The following is an 11,855-nucleotide window of genomic DNA, read 5'->3' as shown; positions in this document are numbered from 1 at the left end:
CGACTTATGTTCATAAGTGGTAATTGCAATCTCTCCCTGTGAGCTCCACAGTGGGCTCCATTCCCTACGCCTAGTTGAACAGATTAGTAGTGCTCGAGTACCTTTTAGCGAAGACCAGCCCGGCCAGGAGGAGAAGGAACACAGACCACAGCACCTTCAACACCACCGACACCGTCAGGTGCCAGTCAAACCTGCCTTTTTTTGTTAAACAACACATTTATTTCAGATACAAATAGATTAGTTTACATCACCTTGTTATTAACAGTGAGATGAAATTACATTATATAATGTATTAGATACAGTTTGATTAGATTAGATGACCTCATTTCAGAAACAAATACTTTAGATTACCTATAAAATGACTTTATTATAGATACAATTAGATTATGTTAGACTATCATACACTCTATTACATTAGATGAGGGACCACCCTCATGTGCATTAGTGAACAGAGGGGCTCACCTTCATCTTCCACCACGACCAGACTCCAAGGCGCAGAGGTTTTCTGCCCACTGGAGTCCAGAGAGCAGGTGTAATTCCCTGTGTTGTTATTGGTCAGAGAGCTGAGGTGGAGGGCGGGGCCTGTCTCTGATAGGGCGTGGCCATTTCTGTACCAGTGGACGTCCAATTGGTGGAAGGAGCAGGCTGAGGTACAGGTGAGTGTGACCTGACTGCCCTCTTTCACCACATTGTCAGTGACGGAGCTTCTGACCTTCACAACCTCTCCATCTGTTGAAGACACAGTGAGACGGACGTTCTTTACAACTGGAAAGAATGACAGCATACACCCTTCATTTGAAGTGGTCATCACTTATCATTGACCATTTACCACGGTCAGTTTGCGGATACAAGAAATCATAAAATGCATTTGATCCAAAGCGCCTTCCAGGACATCCAGAAACATCTCATGAGGAGCAGGTGGGTGAGGACATCTTGCTCAAGGTTGATTACAGGAAGCTACTAATCCCTCCCCGATGGGAACCAAGTCAAGTCTCTTCCTATAGTCCTATTATAATGGGACAGTAGTAGAGGTTACCCCGACCCTAGTAACAGTACTAGATGTAAAACTAACCAGTGAAGGTACTAGAAGTAACACTTACTAGTGACCTTGACTATGACTCCTTTCTGTCCAGTGTACCCTTCGCCGTTGGCCTGGAAGAGGAAGCGGTACATCGCAGTGTCTCGTTTCACCGTCTTGATGATCTTCAAGGTGCAGTTCCCGACGAGGTCCCCCAGGTACCGGAACCTTCTGTCAGCCCGGACGTTGCTGCTGTCGTACACGTTGAACACAAGGCGCCGGCAGAACTCATCATTGGTGCACCACACCACCCGCTCCACCCGGCGCCCCGCGGGGTGGGTGAAGCTGCAGGGGATGGTGGCGGTGGAGCCCTCCACCACGCAGAAGGAGTCAGGGTACTCCACGTGCCAGTCAGGGTCCGCCCCCAGCGGCCCTGGAGGAAGCAGACAGTCGGGGTCACAACAGGGAGCCCGGTTCTAAGGGAGGTCTCACATGAGGTCAGGCACCGAGCATGATTAGTAACCCCTCACACATGAGGGGGTCATTGCCTCAGAGGGGAGGCACTGTTCTGTCTGGTTACAGAACAGCTTAGTATATCCGTCTGTTTCCTAGCCAGCAGAACCTCGTTCACACCCTAAATAAAACGATGCAGGGCAGCACAGCTTTCACACTTACCGTCATCATAGCAATAAGGGCTCTTTGGTTTGTTGTAAAAGCAGGCTAATTCAGTTATCTTTAAATTAGTAAATGACTGAAGTGCTCTATTTAGGGGATAAATCCTCATCTGAGTTTGTCTAAATTAACCTTTACTTAGAACTCGTAGCAACGTGAAGTGTGCATTGTGTACATTAATGTTCCTCATCAGGGCGTCCCTCTCCTCTCACAGGAATCTAGAATCAATACGTTCGGGGCTGTTCAGAATATTGTGTCCATGTCACATGTTCATTTTTTAAATACAGGATAGGTGTGTGCATGTTACAGAAGATGTAATAACGTCCATAGGTTGTAAACAAGCGCATATGGATACAAATCATAACTGGGGGGCAGGGAGATACAGAACAAAAGTCATTTGAGTAATTTATTAAACAGAACATAGCGTACCCCGATTATAGACCTTCAAAAATAATAAATAACAAGAAAAACGACAAAACAAGTAAACAACAATACAACAATACAATCACTGATTGAAGATTATGGCAAACAAAAGGCATATTTCTAACTAGAACTGTTATCAAAACGCATTTTAACAATGTTCATATTTGATTTTCCACTGGGGATCAAAAGGTCAGCCATGCTTGGTTTTCAGCGGTCGCAGAGCTTTCAACCACCACCAATATCCTGGCGAGGCCTCAAAGAATTTTCCTAATAACCCTTACCCTAACGAACTAGACTTAATATGCAGTCACTGAATGAATATTATGAAAACAAAACACACATTTCTTTCTAGAAATGTGATCAAAACCCATTTTAATGCCAGATCTTTATAAAAATATTGCATTATCTCTGAAATTATCTCTGCCATGTTGTTCAATTTCGCTGACAGAAACTTCACATTCAGGTAATGGCAGTTTCGGCATTTGACAGAATTTCTTGAAAATTCTTGAGGTAGTCGAATGTCGACCAATGGCCTTGTGGTATTTTAATAATATGACGCCTGCATATCCGAAATGGTTTGTTTATATATCTCATATATCTAAAATAAAAATGTAATTTCTGGAATGGGACATTACATTTCCACTAGTCACAATTCTTTTACAACATGTGGGAGATGTAGATATCTGTAATCGTCATTCTTACAACTGAAAAATGAATTGCTGTTATCTATAATTAAATTAAAGATATCTGTAAAAAAAACATGTTGAAATGTCATTTCCGCTAGCGAAAACTAAATCACTAATAGTCAGCCCGACTGGTTACATTTTGAAAGGGCTTACCATACAGGGTGTGACGTTGATATTGTATTGTGTTGGGTTGTATTGTGTTGCGTTCATGTCATATTATATCATATTTAATATCACATCATACAGCATAATATATGATATCATATCGCATACCATACATAGATCATATCTATTTCATACTTTATGCATCATTCTTTTTTCTTTTATGTTATTAAAGCTTTTTTGTTTACGCCCATTAGGAAAACAATGCATTATTATTATTAATATCATAACATATGGAACGTTAAACTGATTGAATGAAAGTTTTAGGGTTGCAACACTTATTTTTCTGTGTCTAGTGGTAGAGTTGAGATCCATCAGGCTCTAAAAAGAGCTCTAGGTTGAGCCCACAGGCCGGCTGGATCCAGTTTGTGTACGGACACGTTCCCGGTAGTAAACAGAAGAAGCATTACAGCTTACCAGCTAGCAGCAGGAGCACAGAGAGGGTCCATGGATTCGTCTTCATCTGCTCCATAGCTTCCTCTCTGTGTCTGTGGATGTTACCGTCAGGGGGAGGGCTGAATGGCTGATTGTGAAAGGCTACAGGAAATGGACTCTATCTGCCCAATGTAGAAAACAACATTTCGAAATGTTTGATGAGGCATTTTATTTTATGTCTGTACAGTTATTTTTACAACATATTCTAAGGTAGAAATTGTATTTATACGTTTCCACAGCTGTATCCAAATGACAATACACTGTATGCTCATAATAAGATAATAATTAAACTTTTAAAGTTGAATAATCTAATTGAAAGTTTAATAAAGTTCCCAAAAAGCTTGTTCTATGTCTAAATTGGGTTATGTATACCTATAATACCTATAATAACATTTTGAAGTTGTTATCACTTATCATTGACTATTTACCACGTCAGTTTGCAGATACAAGGAATCATGAAATGCCCTTGATCCAGAGCGTCTTCTAGGGCATTCAGAAACATCTGATGAGGAGCAGGTGGTTGAAGACATCTTGCTCAAGGTTGATCACAGGAAGCTCCTTAACCCTCCCCAATGTGAACCAAGTGTAGCCTCTTCCTATCGTCCTGTCATAATGTGTCAGTGACAGAACTAACATTAGAGACTACCGTAAGTAACATTAACTAGTGACGGAGCTAGAAGTAACACTTACCAGTGACAGTGACTGTGACTCCATGCTGTCCGCTGTCGACGTTGGTCTTGAAGCGAAAGTAGTACCTCTTTGCGTCCTGTTTCACTTTATTGATGATCTTCAAGGTGCAGTTCCTGACGAGGCCCAACCGCTTAACGTGCAAAATGTCTACGCCTTTCTTTACGTCAAGGGGAGGGTGAAGCTGAAGGGGATGGCGGCGGTAGTCTTCACATTTAACTTCCACCTTTTAGACACTCTGCAATAGCCATGACCCTCTCTTCACAATGCTTCAAAGTCCATATATAGCTGCCCTGCTCCCTCTCTCATTGACGAGACATCCAATGAACATTTCAGTTCATATTGGCCCAGTAGAACGTCCCTATAGTCCCATTATCAACGTGTTTTATAGAAGTAGTCCCCTTTCTTTGGATTGATCTACAGCTTGGACCCGATCGTAAAAACCATCATTTGAAGTTGAGTCTTACTTTCTATTATTCTATTTAACAATCGGAATGCCTTATTTAGATCAGGGATTACTTCATAAACTGGAGGATTCATCAAATTTAGAGATGCACGATGGGCCTCAATGTACTCAGCCAACATCGGTCACCGTTGGAGTATCTCCAGTGAATATGGATTATTGATCAGCCATTATTAAACACGACAGGGTAACATGAACAAGGACCATGTCTAAAGTACAATAACTGCAGAATAAGCTTCAACTAAATGTCTTCATGATAGTTGTATCTCAGTGACCCCCAGATATTACCCCTCAACAAAGTGTGTGAATTCAAACGCTGACCTATAAACAAGGTATTGTGGATGTTTGCTCACGAATGTTCTCTGAAGACAGGGAAATAGAAGTGTTGATGAGCTGCTGAGCTTATCTCACACTATCTCTCGCTCTCCGCCTGAGTTCATGGGTTGGCCAATGGGCAGAGAGGGGCGGGACTTCTGGTGATGAGGATCAACAGTGACTCTGCTCAGGTATATTTATGCCATGTGGTTTGTGTCTTCGTTGGTTGATTCTCTGGTTCTCTTTTTTGTGTTTCCACATTCTGTGATAGGAACAGAGTTAAGGTAGGGTGGGCCATTTTGAGCAACAAGACAAAGAGATGCTACATTTTTAAATGATCCAATCAAAATAAAACATCCCTCTCTTCTGACTACTTCCTCAAACCAAGGGACTAGCTCACTGCCTTTGGCCAATGGTCAGACCCATTGAGCAGACTCCAGTCATGCAGAATGAGTAGGGCCAAGCTCCACCTAAAGATGGCCGCCACTCTCCTCCTAAAGATGGCCGCCACACTCATCCTAAAGGTGGCCGACCCACGCCTCCTAAAGATGGCCGACCCACTCCACCTAGGTGGCTTTTACCGGGCTGCTCAAGACACATGACAATGGGATGACATTGGGTGATGAAGTTCAAACCGGTTTATTGCGGATGTTGAAGTCCCTGACACATGAAGATGGTGATCAGTGCTGCCATCTAGGTGATCTCCTGAGTGTGTGTGGTGACGGCTGGTTTAACCTGTGAGCATTGACTAGCCAACGCACAACAGGTGTGCAGCCCCACCAGCCCCAGAGTCTCTCAGTCTGACTCAGGCCAGGTGAGGCTGCTGAGACCAGCCGTCAGCCACAGCCCACAGGGACGGCAATGGAATTTACTCCAATATGACAAAATAATTACTCTAAAATACAATCATCTTTAACACATTCATTAACATGAAAATTTATGTTTTAATCTTAAGTGTACAAATATGTTAATTTAATCAATTTCAATTTCTCATATCGACAAACAGCTTTTCTAGATATGTTTGGTTTTGTTTATGCACCATTTAGCGAAGACAACCCCAGCCAGGAGGAGAAAGAGAACTGCCAACACCACGCCCTTCACCACGGCAACCTTCAGGTGGACGGACCGGTGGAATCCTGGAGAACACCACAAGGGATTCATCCCTGGATGGAGCGGTCAATTGGTTAGACTATGTTAGACTATATCAGATAATATTAGACTATACTACACTATAACAGATAATGTTCGACTATAATAGACTAGATCAGATAATATAAGACTATAGTAGACTATATAAGTCGAGTTGCCTAGTAACGGGGACGCTGGCGAGTCTAACGCCGCTCTGTATGGCTTGTTTTTATTCAGTATTTCCAATATTTCTCACGATTGCATTGAACATTTTGTCGTTTTTTTTGGTCTTTAGTAGTTTAGCTAAGTTTACTAGTTATATATAGTCACTTTTCGCTATTGTCAGTGCGCCAGTTTTCTTTATTTTTACGTGTTTTATACGTGAGGTCGTAAAGTTGGTGGACGCTGTTGCCTTTTGAACGCTGTTGCTGCTGCTGCTCACCGGAACGTCATTCTGAACATTATTTTTTCGCGATTTTCTTTTTCTTTCTAGTCTTTTAACTTTTTATCAGTTTTCTTTTGCTTACTTTCAACACCTTCTGTCTGAAACCCTTCTGGACCTCGGGTCGGACTACAAAGTTAAGTTAAGTAACTGCGTCAGTTTTCTTGATTTATTTATTTATTTCTGAACGTTAAACGTCTGCGTGTTTTGTTTTGTGTTTTGTGCGTGGAGTCGTGCAGCTGTTGGTGGATGACACCTGCTGGCCGGCTAGACTGCTGTTAACCCCCGGCGCCGTCCAACTGGCTTCCCCGTCTCCAGCGTAGCTATAACCGGCTTGCTCCACTCCTCTGCCTCCGCTGTGCTGGCTCTGTGGCTTCACCATAATCGCCTGGATCTACCGCTGGCTTCTTCCGACTTCACAACCTGTGGATTTTAACCTGTTCCTCTGGATTGCGCTATGTTTGACTCTCACGTAACGAGTGCATCTCTGCCGCTCCGTTACTCGGTAACGGAGATGTTACGTCTACGGATCTTCTCAAGGACACAACCACCTCAGCTTGCATCCCACCAGGACATTCTCAAACGACCAAAATACATCCACCGAGGCTCTGGACGGAATTTTCAGTACACTCACACCAGCAACAAAAACATCCGCTCCTTCTGGTCCACTGGGCCCCGCCCCCCTCCTCGCACAGCCCGTACGGTCAGTCCCGTCAATCACAGTGTACTGTCCCCTCTGCTCAAAGCAACCTGCTACACTCCACTCACCTGTCTGAAACTCTGTCTGCTGAACACCAGATCCCTCAGTAATAAGGCCCTTTTGATAAATGACTTTATTGTTGACCAGAGCCTAGATATTCTCTGCCTCACTGAGACCTGGCAACAACCAAATGACTTCTCCCATCTAAATGAAGCTGTCCCACCAGGTTTTTCGTTTATTAGTAAACCCCGGGTTAATGGGAGGGGGGGTGGCCTTGCTCTCCTCCATCGTGATAACATCAAAGTCACCACTGTCACAGTCCCCCTTCATTCCTCCTTTGAATGTCTAGCTGTAAAACTCTCAGGCCCCAAACCCACTATCATTGTCACCATTTACAGACCACCAAAACCCTCCGCCGTTTTCCTCAATGAATTCTCATCACTACTTACATCTGTATGTGCAATGTCCCCCACTGTTATCCTCCTTGGTGATTTCAACATCCACATTGACAACCCATCCTGTACTTTTGCTAATGACTTCACATCACTTCTGGACTGTCTTGGCATCACACAACATGTCAACCTCCCAACCCATAACAAAGGTCACATTCTGGATTTAATCTGCTGCACTGACATCACTCCCACTAACCTTGATGTCATTGATTTCCCCATCTCCGACCACAAAGCTGTACTTTTTGACATTCATACCCAACTACACAAAACCAAGGAACAACGGACCATCTCCTTCAGAAACATCCAACTTATCAACACCACAGACCTCTCCACCCTGATCAGCTCCTACCCCAACCCTCCCCCAGCTTCCTCCCTGACTGACCTGGTGACTCACTACAATAACTGCCTCTCCTCCTCCTTCACCACCCTGGCCCCCCTGAAAACCCGCTCAGTCTCATTCACCCACACTGCTCCCTGGTTCACTCCTCATCTGCGCCAGCTCAAAGCCACTGGTCGTCGACTGGAGCGACTCTACAGTAAGACTCAACTCACTGTACACCGCCAAATGTATTCGGACCACCTCCATGACTACAAGAATGCCCTCACCACTGCCAAAACCTCATACTACTCCAACCTCATCAACACTGGTACAGGCAACAGCAGAGTCCTCTTCTCAACAGTCAGCCACTTACTTCAGCCTCCTAAATCTCTCCCTCCAGACATTTCCACCACCCAATGCACTGCGTTCCTTGACTTCTTCAGCTCTAAAATCAACACCATTCACCAACAACTGGCCTCATCTCGCACCCCCTCTGATGACCCACCCTTGATGATCACCTCTGGCCAACCTCTCATCAGCTCCCTCTCTGACTTCACCCGAGTAACAGAACAGACCGTTTCAGAACTCATCCGCAAAGCCAAAACCACCACCTGTCAGCTCGATCCTCTTCCCACCTCCCTTGTCAAAGCATGTCTTCCGTCCATCTCCCCCATGATCACCAACATAATTAACTCCTCCCTCACTACTGGTACTGTACCCCCCACTCTCAAGCTGGCTGCCATCACTCCCATCCTAAAAAAACCTGGTGCTGACCCAACTGACCTTAACCACTACCGGCCCATCTCCAATCTCCCTTTCATCTCCAAAACACTTGAAAGGGTGGTTGCCGCACAACTACAGTCCCACCTCGACACTAACAATCTCCACGAACCGTTCCAATCTGGCTTCCGTCCAAAACACAGCACTGAAACAGCCCTAGTCAAAATCACCAACGACCTCCTCCTTGCAGCCGACTCTGGATTACTCACCATTCTCATCCTCCTCGATCTCAGCGCAGCATTCGACACCATCTCCCACCCTCTGCTCCTGGACCGCCTAGCTGGTATTGGGATCACTGGTGCTGCACTCTCCTGGTTTACATCCTACCTCACCGGCCGTCAACAATTTGTTCAACTAAGCAACCACAAGTCTGGGTGTTCAGGTGTCTCACTGGGCGTCCCCCAGGGGTCAGTCTTGGGTCCACTCCTCTTCACCACTTACCTCCTCCCGCTGGGCACACTCCTCCGTCACCATGGGGTCCATTTTCATTGCTATGCTGACGACACACAGGTCTACATCTCCACCAAACCCACCGCTGCCATCCCCCCCACCTCCCTCGTCACGTGCCTGGAAGAGATCCGGAGCTGGTTGAGCAGGAACTTCCTGAAACTCAATGGAAACAAGACCGAGGCCCTGCTCATCGGATCCAAATCCACCCTCACTAAATCACAACACACCCCAGCTCCACTCATAATTATCGATGGATTCCCAGTACCCTTCTCCTCCAAAGTCAAGAGCCTCGGCGTCATCCTGGACAACACCCTCTCATTCGCACCCCATATTCACAACATCACCCGGACTGCATTCTTCCACCTCCGCAACATCGCCAGACTCCGCCCATCACTGACCCAATCCAGCGCTGAAATCCTAGTTCACTCATTTGTCACATCACGCATAGACTACTGCAACGCCCTCCTCACCGGACTCCCCACCAAACTTATCAACAGACTGCAGATCATTCAGAACTCAGCCGCCCGGATCATCACCCGCACCAAATCATCTGACCACATTACCCCTGTCCTCATTCAACTTCACTGGCTCCCAGTACACTACCGCATCCAATACAAAACCCTACTCCTCACCTACAAAGCTCTCCACAACCTAGCCCCCAGTTATCTCTGCGACCTCCTCCAAGAATACACTCCCTCCCGCTCCCTCCGCTCAACCTCTGCTGGACTACTATGTATCCCCACATCACGACTCACTTCAATGGGTGCCCGGTCATTCAGCTGTTCAGCACCCAGGCTCTGGAACTCCCTCCCCCCACACATAAAACAGTCAGACACCATTTCAACCTTCAAGTCACAACTCAAAACTCACTTGTTCAAACTCGCACACAACGTCTAACTGATCACTGTTTTGATTTTTTTTTTTTTTTTTTTATTTCTTATTGCTTATGTTTATTTATTTATTTATTTTTTCCACAATGTCTTGCTTTTTAAAAAATGTATGATGACTATATGCTCTGTAAGGTGACCTTGGGTGTCTTGAAAGGCGCCTCTAAATTAAATGTATTATTATTATTATTATAAGATAATATTAGGCTTTAATAGACTATATCAGATAATGTTAGACTGTATTAGACTATAATAGATAATGTTAGATCATCCAAGACTATATTACATCAAATAATGTTAGACTATCACAGACTATAATGAATAATATTAGACTATAATGGACTACCGGTGCCTAACATTAGATAATGTAAGACTATACTAGATTAGATTAGATAGTGTTAGACTATAATATACGTCATTTGATTAGATTATGTTAGACTATCGTACACTACATTACATTAGATGAGGGACCACCCTCATGACATTAGTGAACACAGAGGGGCTCACCTTCATATTCCCCCACCAATAGACTCCAAGGCGCAGAGGTTTTCTGCCCGCTGGAGTCAAGAGAGCAGGTGTAATTCCCTGTTTCGTCATTGGTCAGACCGCTGAGGTGGAGGGCGGGGCCTGTCTCTGATAGGGCGTGGCCGTTTCTGTACCAGTGGACGTCCAATTGGTGGAAGGAGCAGGCTGAGGTACAGGTGAGTGTGACCTGACTGCCCTCTTTCACCACATGGTCAGTGACGGAGCTTCTGACCTTCACAACCTCTCCATCTGTTGAAGACACAGTGAGACGGACGTTTTTCACAACCGGACACCTTGCTAACACGAGTGTCAGAACTAAAAATAACACTAACTAGTACTAGAAGTAACACTTCTGACAGTACTAGAAGTAATACTAGTGACAGTACCAGAAGTAACACTTACTACTGACAGTACTAGGAGTAATAGTAGTCAAAGTACTAGAAGTAACATTGACTAGTGACAGTACGAGAATAATATAAGATAAAATCAGATAAGATACAACTTTATTAATCCCCCGTAGGAGAAATTTGTTTGTTGCAAAAACAGCCCAGCAGCAGTGGAAAGACACAAGATAAAATGACAATGCAATAAAAACAATAAATACAAAGTGCTAATGCATAAGTAGACGCTTATAGTTAAAATAGGGACAGAATCAAGACAAACAGAACCAACATCATGATGGGTGATGCATACACATATATACGCATACCTAAACACACACACATGCATATGCAAACACATAGACACACACAAACACAATCATCAGGCACTGTTGAACAGCCTAATGGCTGCCGGCACAAAGGAGCACCTGAAGCGCTCCGTCTTGCACCTGGGGAACATGAACCTGTGGCTGAAGGTGCTCCCCATCAGCCACAGCTCAGCATGGAGGGGATGGGAGGGGTTGCCCAGGATGGACTTGAGTTTGTCCCTTCATCCTCCTCTCCACCACCACCTCCAGACTGTCCAGCTCAAGTCCCACAACTGAGCTGGCTTTCCTAACCAGCTTGTTAAGTCGGTTTGACTCCCCAGCCTTGATGCCTCCTCCCCAGCACGCCCCAGCAAAGAACAGCGTGCTGGCTACCACAGACAGATAAAATGTCCTTAGCAGCCTGCCACACACGTCAAACGACCTGAGCCTCCTGAGGAAGAAGAGTCTGCTCTGACTCTTCCGGTAGAGGGCCTCTGTGTTGTCAGACCAGTCCAGTTTATTGTTGATGTGTACTCCAAGGAACCATACTCCATTAGATAAGATAATGTCAGACTATAATCAGAATCAGAATCAGAAATACTTTATTGATCCCCGGGGGGAAA

At 44.9% G+C, this 11,855-nt stretch overlaps 1 protein-coding gene across 3 annotated transcripts in view; it reads right to left on the bottom strand.

Annotated features, from left to right (window-relative positions):
- The window catches only part of LOC115545521 (B-cell receptor CD22-like), a 34,268-nt gene that overhangs the window by 2,112 nt on the left and 20,301 nt on the right, over positions 1 to 11,855 (bottom strand). Inside the window, exons 1-4 of one of the 3 annotated variants that reach the window (XM_030358801.1) lie at positions 3,379 to 3,518; positions 1,101 to 1,451; positions 463 to 729; positions 102 to 195 (exon numbers count right to left, since the gene is read on the bottom strand). In XM_030358801.1, coding sequence (XP_030214661.1) covers positions 102 to 195; positions 463 to 729; positions 1,101 to 1,451; positions 3,379 to 3,433 — 767 coding nt within the window. In that variant the 5' untranslated portion in view covers positions 3,434 to 3,518. Of the gene's footprint in view, positions 1 to 101; positions 199 to 462; positions 730 to 1,100; positions 1,452 to 3,378; positions 3,519 to 10,526; positions 10,794 to 11,855 lie in introns of those variants that run through there. The other 2 variants (XM_030358798.1, XM_030358800.1) reach the window with 2 other exon arrangements.

The sequence above is a fragment of the Gadus morhua genome, chromosome 6 (genome assembly GCF_902167405.1).
Source record: "Gadus morhua chromosome 6, gadMor3.0, whole genome shotgun sequence".
Lineage (NCBI taxonomy): Eukaryota > Metazoa > Chordata > Actinopteri > Gadiformes > Gadidae > Gadus > Gadus morhua.
Note: the sequence above shows the minus strand (reverse complement) of the source record. Positions and strands in the feature narration are given on the sequence as shown.